At 39.3% G+C, this 11,469-nt stretch overlaps 1 protein-coding gene across 1 annotated transcript; it reads left to right on the forward strand.

Annotated features, from left to right (window-relative positions):
• Nucleotides 1–564: 564 nt before the first annotated feature.
• On the forward strand, nt 565–9,807 carry sap30l (sap30-like). Its single transcript, XM_023270704.3, has 4 exons — nt 565–1,289; nt 4,478–4,600; nt 5,621–5,719; nt 9,531–9,807. The coding sequence occupies exons 1-4, from the start codon at nt 1,104–1,106 to the stop codon at nt 9,657–9,659; spliced, it is 537 nt and encodes a 178-aa protein (XP_023126472.1). The 5' UTR covers nt 565–1,103; the 3' UTR covers nt 9,660–9,807.
• Nucleotides 9,808–11,469: the final 1,662 nt, after the last annotated feature.

The following is an 11,469-nucleotide window of genomic DNA, read 5'->3' on the forward strand; positions in this document are numbered from 1 at the left end:
TGGAAAACTAACTGTGCCTGTACACAGTTCCCTAAATAGTTCCCTGAAGGTTCCTTAGTGGGTAGTGTTTGTTAGAGTCTTTAAAGTGCTAAAAGGGTAAACTGTACCTAAACACAGTTCCCTGAATAGTTCCCTGAAGGTTGCTGTTTGCTGAAAGTGTTAAAAAACTAACCGTATTGACAAAACTCCTGACTGCATCACGAGTTGCCCAACCTCACAGTGTCAGACTGGTAAACTGTGGATTTCCCGTTCATTATTGGACATTTTGATTATTTATTACGCGATAGACTTACTCAAATTAATCACTATTTGTAGTGAGGTTGATTAAAACTGATGCAAATTTGATTTCGGGACTTGGCGGTGCCGTTAAAAGTCCCTTTAACTCTGCAACGCCACATTTAACTCCTATTCAAAGTAGAAAACATATGACGCCGCCTGATCCAGGAAGAAACCGCTACAAGATGGGTGCCTCTCACAGCCAATGGGAATGTAGCTTTTGCACTTTAGGCCCGCCTTTGTACGAAATCGACCAATCGCCGTCCGGGATCGTAGCTTCCGCCACACACACGGAGCATGTTCCATTGTACAGGCTGCTCTGACGGAGTGCCGCGGTTATTGAGCTGCGGACTGTTAAATGCGAGATTTCCTCAAAGTTGCTTCATATTTTACAGACGGTTGTCGCTTTTCTAAAAGCTCGGAATCATATGAGGTTGCTCCGGGGAAATTACCGGTGTTTACGGGGACGGATCTCCACCGAAGGAATTTCTCCATTAGCGGCAACTCATCCACCTTGCTGTCTCCCGTTAGCACCGGAGCTAACCAGCGTTAGCCGCGGCGTGAATCCGAAGGAGCTCCGCAGGAATTATGTCTTCATCCCGGGGGGATCGTGGTCCGAAATAAGCCGGGATCGAGCAACGAGGGGCGGCTGCTAGCTCGCTAACTAGCTGCGTAGCCGAGGTGGCTAGCCTGCTAACGCTAACGGTGCCGGATTGTCTGTCACAAAAGGGCGACGCGTGAACCAGAGACTCTGCGGCTTCCTTCTTATTATTTTTTTTTTTTTACAGTTTTTTAATTGTCCGGACTGTCGTTGAAAAGGATCCAGGATGAACGGGTTCAGCACGGAGGAGGACAGCCACGACGGACCGCCTGCTCCGCCGTTCTACGGACAGAGCTGCTGCCTGATCGAGGACGGGGAGCGCTGCGGCCGGTCGGCTGGAAACGCCTCCTTCAGCAAGAGGATCCAGAAGAGCATATCCCAGAAGAAGCTCAAGCTGGACATCGACAAGAGCGTAAGAGCCTTTCTATTCTGTTCCCAAGCCGAAACCAGTGGCTGTGAGTGCGGGGTGACGGCTGGAAGTTGTTCCTCCCGGGAGGGCTGCTCGGGACTCCTCAGCTGTCAGCTAATGCTAGTTGATGCTAGTTAGCCGGTTAGCGTCAGTTGAGGGGAAGAAAACAAAAGTGAAGCTTTTAAAAGGCTGCTGCTGTTATTACCGACACACGAAGCTCCTGCCTGCCGCTCTTCGTTTAGAGGTGTACGGGGCTCTTGTGTGCCGGTACTCAGAGCTCCGGCTGCCGTTAGCACCGGGCAGCTAGCGGCTAACGCTCGCCGCGCTAGCCGCTAGCTGCCCGGCTGCAGCAACTTTGCAGCAGCAGTTTGTCTCGTTGCAACAGTTTTGTCCAACACGCCTCCGCTGCTCCTCATAAAATGGCTGGAGGCTTTTCTGTTACTTAATGTCACTGACAGCGTCTGTTTTAAGACGGGCAAAGCTGGTGTTGTGCCAAAAAAAAAGTTACAGCAGTTAGCTTTTTGCCTCTACATTATTTTACAACCAGTCGATCTGTTTTTACCGCATTTCAGGAGCAGTTCAACTCATTAAAAAGCAGTTTAACCCCCTAAACTTAGACTGAAATGTTATTGTTGCATCAAAATGCTTTTGCTTCATTCTCGAGAGTTGAAGTTTAAAGATTGTAGCCAGTTGGTTAATCCCTAAAGACATGATTTCTGTTCTATTTATATGTAAAACTCTTCAGTAAATCAAAACATTTATAGGCTAAACATCAGAAACAATACCTTAGTACAGCCAATAGTTACTCTAAATATGTCTGATTAGATAGATGGAACACTTTATTGATCCCACAAGAGAAATTTCCATGTTGCAGCAGTAAAAACATAACAAAACATAATTTTAAAAGACACTATACACTGCTAAATTAAGACTGAAATGTTATTATTGCACCAAAATGTTTTGGTTTCATTCTTAAGAGTTGAAGTTTAAAGATTACAGCCAGTAGGTTAATCCCAAAAGAGATAATTTCTGTTCTATTTCTGTATAAAACTCTTCAGTAACTCAAGATACAGTCTAAACAAGAAACATTTGTATGCTAAACATCAGAAACAATAGCTTAGTACAGCCAATAATCACTCTAAATAGGGCACATTAGATAGATAGTACACTTTATTGATCCCACAAGAGAAATTTCAGTGTTGTAGTAGTAAGAAAGTATCACAAAATACAATTTAAAATACACTATACACTGCAAACATGTTTCTCTTCACAGTTATTTGGTTATAAGACATGTTGAACTTCAACAAAAACACATTTTTACTATCAGAGCTGACAAAGTTCTGTGTAGCTGCATGTTGTGAGTATTTGGACCAAATAAAAGCAGCTGTAGATGATCATAAACTGTGTAATGCAGATTTAACATGACACATCTGCCACGAAATATCAGGTTAAAAGTTAAGTGACAGTTTGGCAGCATTCGTCTTCAGCTTCTGTCACAGTTTTCCCGTTTATGTTCAGTATTTTTGAAGCGTGGTGCATTAAATCAGCGACTAAAAGTTCATCTTTAACTCTTTTTATCTCCACACTTGTTTTGTCTGTTATGTCACCATTTCCCAGAGCCCAAAGTGATATCTTAAAACATCTTATATTGTTTGATAAACAGTTAAAAACCCCAAAAAATCAAGTTACAGTGGTTTAAAAGAGAGCAGTTAGCAAGAATCCAGCAGTTTTCTTTGCTTGAAACATTCCTGAATATCAGTTAATTGGCTTTTTTTATTACATCTCTTAATGTATGGATAGTTCCTGAATTTAATTTATTATTTGAGCTATATTTATAATAATAATGCTGTACAAGATACTCAGTTTACTGTCACAGAGGAGGAGAGAAAGCAGGAAATGTTCACATTTAAGATGCAGCAATCAGAGTATTCAGAGATTTACTTTTTTCTTTAAAAATCACACAAACAGTGGACGTTACTTTAATAGCTGACAGCTGTTGGACTGATCGTTGCAGCTCTGTTTGTTAGGATGAATCTGTGGAAATGCACACATCTCAACAGAACACATTCAAAGCATTACAGAAAATACCGTAACTGAGCAGAAGACCTCAATGTAGCTTTAATATTTAGTTTTTATAAATGTTTTATGACCGATATTGCAAATGTCGACTTAACTAAGACAACGTAAACAAACCTTTAGCTTTAAATCAGATTAGTCTGTGGTTGATAGGTGGTTTTGACTTTTGCTGTCATGAGAACTTTAATAATTTCTTTGACTTCAACTGTGGTGGTACACTTTAGACTTGTCGTTAAACCCTAACACTTATTAATATCTTTATTTACTCGATATTATCCTCATATTTTTAAGTACAGGATGCACAAACATTCGTAACCACTGGTCCCGATAGACCTCAGCTTTGCTCCAGTCACATCCAGTGTCTTGTCTGAATGTGAGGATGTTTAATCTGCTGCAGTAAATCTCTCTGCGCTCTATTTTAACGTCCACGTTCCTGGTTTTGCCCACAAAGAATGAGCTGAGCGTTTATTACTGCATCTTTGCTGTTTGTTGGCAAAATTTTTTTTCTCCAAAAATGCTGGAACTAGTGTGATAAGTCAGATGATCTGAAGAACAACGTTTAGCAACCACTGTTTAGCTTGGTTTGTCGTTCAAATGTTCCACCTATATTAAAATTTAACATTACTGGAACATTTTATGGAGAAAGTTCTGTCGTTTCAGACCTTGACAGCGTCTTCAAAGTGTTTTGAGAACGTTCTTCATTTGGTGTCATGGAACGTGATCTGAAACCATCCTTCATATTTTCTTAGAATGTTGAAACGTTCTCTTGGTTCACTTTTAACCTTACAAGAACATTTCTGGAAATATGCTTGAAATGTTCTAGTAATTAAATGCAGGTTAAAGTTCTCTAAAATAGTTACCTTGAGAATGTGGATCGTGGAACTGCTTTACGGAAGAACGCTTTCAAAAGCATCCTCAGAATGTCGGGTACTAGAAGTTCCACCTTCATTAACGGATCGCACGTTTTCTTCCCAGAAATGTTGAGACTCACCTCCATTAGAGGAGAACCTCTGGTGTTATTTTGAGTCCTGGTTTATGATGATCGTTGCTGTGGTTCTAAAGAGAACCAGCGTACATGTCGGCCTGCTGTTCAATGCTCCGTTGTGTCTTCGTAGGTTCGACATCTCTACATCTGCGACTTCCACAAGAACTTCATCCAGAGCGTCCGCAACAAGAGAAAGAGGAAGACCAGCGACGATGGAGGAGAGTCCCCAGATCACGACGTGGAGGTTCCAGAGGTAAGAACATGTGGATTCTTAGACGCCAAAGTTCTGTTCTGTTGACGTTTGGGTTCCACATACAGTCAGTGTTTATCAGCTACATCTGATCTGTTCTACTGTTGATTTGGAAATGTTCACCTGAGATGTTCTACCTGATGCTTGTAGCTACAGTTTAGGAATTACCCACAGATTTTAGGAGCATTCAGGTTAGAGGTGTGATGACAGAAACTGCTGCTTTTGTCTTTTCTTTGGTTTGTAAATTCTGCCGCAACCTACAAATGAGGATGTACAATTTCCAAACAAAATACATATTCTTTCTCAGAAATGAAAAACATCGAAGTAAAAATCCATTGAAATACAAATCTTATCTCAAATAGAAAGGAACGTGGTGTTTATGAAAGAGCTGTGAAACTGTAACGGCGCTGCAGAATACTACTTTTGCCTTCTTAACAGTTAACAAGGCATTCTTTTTCACCAGATATGCTTCTTTTTTTTTCTCTTTTTTGTTCCTAAAATGACTTCTTGTTGTGATTCTTCCATGTAAACTTTTGAAACTTCCTGCAGCTCCTCTGCAGACATGTCGAGGTTCTTAATTAGATCTCTTCGCCTTAAAATCTACCGTTTTCTTGTTCTTCTTGACATTGCGTTAAATACCTTGATCTGGCTTTTCTTCAGGACATATTAGATGGTGGAATTTGCAACCTGGAGGAGCTCTGATGTGTTTTTTTATTGTTTGTAGGCATCAGTTAGAAGAGGGCAGCAGGTTGCTTTTGTTTTTTTTTTTGGTTTTTAGTTTACCGCCTTTAAGATATCAAGAATAGTTTTCCTATCTTTTAAGAACTGTACCTTTGCCCCGTGTTTAGCTGCTTTCCTTGCTGCAGTGACCCAGTTTCTCAGCGGAAAATCATTAAAGTTTCATCTCCTCTAAAAGCTGAAAAAGAGGCAGGGGCCGCCGGGAGTCTTGTGTAATTCACCGAAACGTGTTGGAGTTTTATTCCCCGTCTGAAGGAGTCACCGAGTCGCTGCTTCTGTTCTCAGGTGGACCTTTTCCAGCTGCAGGTGAACACGTTGAGGCGCTACAAGAGACACTACAAGCTGCAGACCCGACCCGGCCTCAACAAGGCCCAGCTGGCAGAGGTATGATTCAGCAAGTACTCAAATACCATCAATTAATCATGGATGTTTGTGTTTGAATGTGTTGTTTTACCCATCAGTGTGTTTAGAAAGTTAATATTATCACCAAAACATCTCTAAATGAAAATAGAAGACAGAAATAAGGAACCTGGATGTCAATACACCATTAGTTTAATAGATGCTTTTAAAAACAATGAACTAAAAGCAGGAGGTAAAATAAAATTAAATGAATTAAAGCCATGATTGTTCTGCAGGTTACAAAGTGAGTGAAGTAGATTTTCTAAGTTCAGCATTTTAGCTTTAAGATTTGGGACAATAAAAGTGATTTTTAAAAAGTTATAGATTAATAAAACAGAACAATAACCGATAAAACTGCAGGCGACAAAGTGTTATTGATCTAACCGATCGATCAGTAAACAGAAAGTCGTAGCATCACATGACGCTCTGACCTCCGGTGGTAGTAAGGCTAGCCATGAATGACAGATTCAAGCTGTTAATATGTCAGATTAAATGTTTTTCTCTTCCAAATATCGGTTATCAATACGTCTCGATTGGCAATAATCAACCAATTATCACCAATGGTTACCAAAAAAAACAAAAGACCTGCTTCTGCACAATGGGGACAAAAAAAATACACTTCCAACATTTATATGTTAACAAAGTTAAAACTTGCGAGAAAAAAAACACCTACTTTTGCACAATTATTAGGGATTAAAAAACAATAAATTTCCAAAATTTACATTTAAAGGCTGGAGTTTTAGAAGTGGACTCATGTAAAATTGTCAATTTCTGGTTAAAACTTCCAAAAGAATAACCAAAAAGACCTGCTTCTACACAATTATTGGGGACAAAAAAAGCATAAATTTCCAACATTTTTATTAAACCTCCTGCTTTTTTGCCTCCTAGAACATGTAAAACCTGTGTGAACCTTCCAAAGGGTCGCTGTGAGTCGCTCTGTAGGGATTTCTGTGGACACGTCCTCCTGGAAGTGCGTCTCATTACTGCAGTCCGGCCTCTCTGCTCGTTTACGGTGATATACGTGGTGTCGCTGCTCCCACTCCTCACTAATTGGTCGGGGGGAAGCTCGTTAGAGTAATTTGCCGAGCGGACAGGTGGTCTTGATGCCGCCGACTCCGCCTCCGTCCCGACAGACGCCTTCTGTGTGCGGACTCAGCGGTGGGAGTTACTGGAGGAGAAGTGGGCTGTGAGGCGGACGTTTCCTCCGGCTTTCAGTCGGCTTCAGACCCTCCAGTTAATGAGCTCCCACATCGTTAATAACGCACCAGTCAGCAGCCCCACAACCAGTTACAGCTGCCCAGTTTCTGCCCAAACCAGAGGATCAGCTCAGACAAATCTGAACCACAGTAACTTTAGTTTTATGAATATTATCAGAGTTACAGAGACACCTGAAACAATCAAAATGCAACACAAAATGTTCAAATCTAGACACAAAACAAGAGAAATGAGACTCTAAATGACTAAAACGACAAACAAAATGACCACAGTGAGAAAAAAACTGTCCCAAAGACAAACAGAACAACACAAAACTGATGGAAAATCACAGAATGGAGACAAAAAATGACAAAGATGAACACAAAACGACAAAAAACGGACAAGAACAACAAAAATGAGACTCAAAATCACTAAAAATATGACAGAAAACAACAAAAACTGATGCAAAATAAACACAAAAAGATGCAAAACAACTGAAATTTTACGCAAAATGACAACAATAACAATGAAGAACAAAACAACTTAATCCATCCAGGTGTCACAATCTAAACAGTAAATCTGGTTTCTGTTCATTTCCTCTATAACCAACTGTGATCATCAGTATTATGGGATGTATCCTAGTGTGAACAGTTTAATGTCTGAGTCATAGAAACAATCTTTGGTTTCCTGGATGTGTTTCTGTTTCTGATAATTCACCAGAGAAAACTTTAAAAAGGTGATTGTGGGTAAACTTTCAGGTTCATATCAGCATGTTGGTAGGTAGTTGGTCACAACTATTAGAGATGATGGAAGGACAAACCAGAATCATCTACAGACTGGATTTATTCTGAGGGGAAACGACTTTATAGTCTATATTTTTAACATTGGATTGAGAAAATGAACAGAAACCAGATTTAGTGTTCAGACTGTAACACCTGGATGGATGTAAAACTGAACTCAGATGTGTTTTTCCTCCTAAATGTCATGGTTCTATCTGCTGGACTGATGAAGTTCTGAGGATCAGAAATGGTGGAAAAAAACTCAGATCAGACCCCTGCAGATGTACTACAAGGACCTGTAACTCTGATATTATTCATAAAACTAAAGTTATCATGGATAAAAACTGAGTTGCTTCAGATTTGTCTAAGCTCCTCCTCTATGGACTTCAAAGCAGAACATCCTCTGTAGAAAGTTCTAGAGTATACGTACCGACAGCCGTAAAGATCATCGATTAATATCTGCTAGCTTGTTTTTAAAGCCTGGACTTACACAGAAATAGAAATGCAACAATGTGCAGGTTCATTGGGACTTTTTCTATTTCCTGGTGAACAGAAGCTGAGTTCTTGGAGTTTCTGCTGAGTAGTTGTCAAGAAGACTCAATATATCCCTGAATCTGTCCTGATCTGGGGTCAGTTTTTAGCAGAACTCAGATGTGTTTCTCCTTCTAACATGTCATCTGTCTAGTTTGGGCTCAGAAATGATGCAAGAAGTCCATGAAAAACACACTTTACCTGATCTTGATGTATTTAAAGGAGCTGTACATCTGGAGATATTCTTAGTATGAAGGTAAAAGAGCTGAGTTTCTGATTCCAGCTGTTGTCTTCAAGCATTTCAATGAATGTTTTTAAAAGAGGAAAACATCAACTAAACTTCACCAAATCATGAAAACAGCGATGATTTAAAGCAGGGGTGTCCAACATGCGGCCCGCGGGACAACTTTGTAAAGTATAAAAATTCCAGAGAAGACATTAACTGCAGATTGTAAATTAGTTAAACTATGAATTTAAAATCATTTCTAGACCATGACAAGTTGTTTGGATCAGAAAGTAAAATACTAGATTGTTCATTTTTGTCTGACTTTCGTCTTTCCTCATGTTTTTGTCATGTTTCCTTTTTATCTCATTTGTGTTTTTTGTGTTATTTTTGTCATGTTGTGTTTTGCGTTATTCATTGTTTTGTGTCTCGCTTGTGTCGTTTTGTGTTTTTTTTGTCTCACTTGTGGCGTTTGTCTACTTTTTTGTTGTTTTGTTTCTCGCTTTTGTCACTTTTGGTCTCGTTTGTCATTTGTGTAGTTTTCCGTCTCGTTTTTTGTCGCTTTGTAACGTTTTTAGCTAATTTTTTGTCTCTTTTTGTTTTGTTTCGTGTCGTTTGTCTAATTTTTTGTCTCATTTTTGTAATATTTTCTTGTTTTTGTTGTTTTTTGTGTGACTTTAAACATGAACATTTTCAGAATGGACTTTCTGCACTAAAGCAAAGGAAAAATGTGGAGTTGTGGTTATTTAGAGGTTTGATTTTACTGGAGATCAAACTGGACTGAATGTGGAATTAACCTGAACTAAGAAGAGTTTGACACCCCTGATTTAAAGTCAATAGTCACTAAAATAGAACAGAATATTGATGTAAAACAGAGAATAACACACATAAAAGCAAAAATAACAATTAAATTCGACCTTAGGGAATCTCCATCCAGACTTTTTATGTATTTTGGATCATTTTTGTCGAGTTTACAGCCTCAATATGCCACCGTAGGTTTTATTTTTCCTCCTTTACCTGGCCGTCTGTTGCTGTTTCACCGAACCGAGCTGAATGTTTCCCTCCGCAGACGGTGAGTCGCCACTTCAGGAACATCCCGGTGAACGAGAAGGAGACGCTGACCTACTTCATCTACATGGTGAAGAGCAGCAAGAGCCGGCTGGACCAGAAAGGAGACGGCGGCAAACCGCTGGACTAGAAAACCCCAAACCACGCCACCGCCAAACGGCAGCAACCGAAAACCACCGAACTCCCGCCGTCCCGTTAAAACCGGACGAGGAGTCGACCTCGTTTCCGACCGCGGAGGAGCAGATTTACCAAAAGAACGGCGTCGCGTCTCCGTACGAAACTAAGCTGCCTTAAAGAAACGAAATTGGGTAAATTCTGGAAGATCCTTGTTCTTCTTAACAACGCGACGGACGCTTGTGCCAAACAAGTTTTGGAACCAGAAGATTTCTTTTCTTGTTTTTTGGGGGTCTTTTTATCACAAATAAATGGATTTCCACGTCGGGACTCATGTTCAGTCCACGAAAACTGCATCTTTAAACGGAAAAATCTTCAATAATGTCAACTAAAAACAGCAGAACTGATCTTGGAGGACGTTTGAAGGCGGATGACGCTTCTTCTTCTCTGCTTCTTAGTCTGTTTCTGTTGTTTTTTCTACATACGAACTTCCTGGTTTGGTTGGTAGCTACGTCCATTCTTTTTAGTTCAGCCTTCACTCTACTGGTTGTGTAAAGTTTCTCTTTTTCTTTTTGTTTTCTGTCATTTCCACATGAAGTGAAAGTTGCGGGAGGAATCCTCGGCGTCTTTTTAATATTTAAGAGTCGCATCTCTTCGTCTGATGGATTTCAAGAATGTTTTCCAGTTTAAACACGGTCGTTGGTTACTGTAAATCCCAATTTTAATCAGAGTTGGTCGGTGAAATCTTAAAATCGCACATTTTTTACTCCCATTTGCTTCCCAGAAAGCAGTAAAACGAGAACAATTTGACTTTTTCAAGCAGTGAAATTGTAATTTTTTGGTCAGATTGGGTGTTTTAGAGCTCAACAAGCTGTGAAAACGTTCAACACGATGCTTTATTTAAACTTTTAACGCACTGCTGAGGCCTCCAGACGACTTTTTACCACCGCATGTACTCATGGTTTGGGTTTTCTACTGGGTTTCTCTACTTCCGTTCATCCACCACACTGACTCGTTTTAGTTTCATTTTTAAGGTGTCTGTTTTGAGTTTTGCTCGTAGGTTTGTTAGCATCGTGTAGATAAAACTCATCTTTATTAACGTCTAGGTCGCACCACATTAACCTGATTGTTGTATTAGAAAACACACAAAAAAAAACATATTTAAGTCTGGCTGCTTCTTGCTCCTAATAATATTAATAAATGTATTGTACAGGCACCATTTCCTCTCATTCCTTTTTGAATCTGTGAAAATTGCAGCTGCTTCAGTTTGACTTTGACCATCAGGTGGCGCCGTCCGTTCTCCGATGCCTCAGAAGCTTCCAGGTAAACACTATTCTTCTGTTCTTCTCCATAAAAACACATTTTCAGCATGGATCAGTGCAGAAAAATCGACCAGAATGCAGGAAATTAAGTGTTTCAAGCTCTAGTATGCCTTTTATTCTGAAAAGTAGTTTATAAATAAATAAACTTTAACCAATAATTTAATATTGTGTGTGATTTAAAGTCACATTTCAGCATTAAAACTGAATTAAAGTTGAGGTAACTTAATTTTTCTTTTCCTTTTCTGTGTAATTAATATTTTTTGCCAACTTAAAAAACACTTGTTCATAATCATGTTAAAATAAATGTGTAATAATTAAAAATCTCCTTGAAATTCATGTAGAAATACTTCTTTAAACAACTTATTTTTATTAGCAAATGTGGGTTTAAGCTGCCAATTATTAAATAATTACAAATGCTTTTTCCTCTAATTCAATAAAAAAATAAAAGTTTTTTATTTTAACAAAATTAATACTTTCTAAAACTCAAGAATGTTACTGTGAACT

Source organism: Amphiprion ocellaris, chromosome 14 (assembly GCF_022539595.1).
Source record: "Amphiprion ocellaris isolate individual 3 ecotype Okinawa chromosome 14, ASM2253959v1, whole genome shotgun sequence".
Classification (NCBI taxonomy): domain Eukaryota; kingdom Metazoa; phylum Chordata; class Actinopteri; family Pomacentridae; genus Amphiprion; species Amphiprion ocellaris.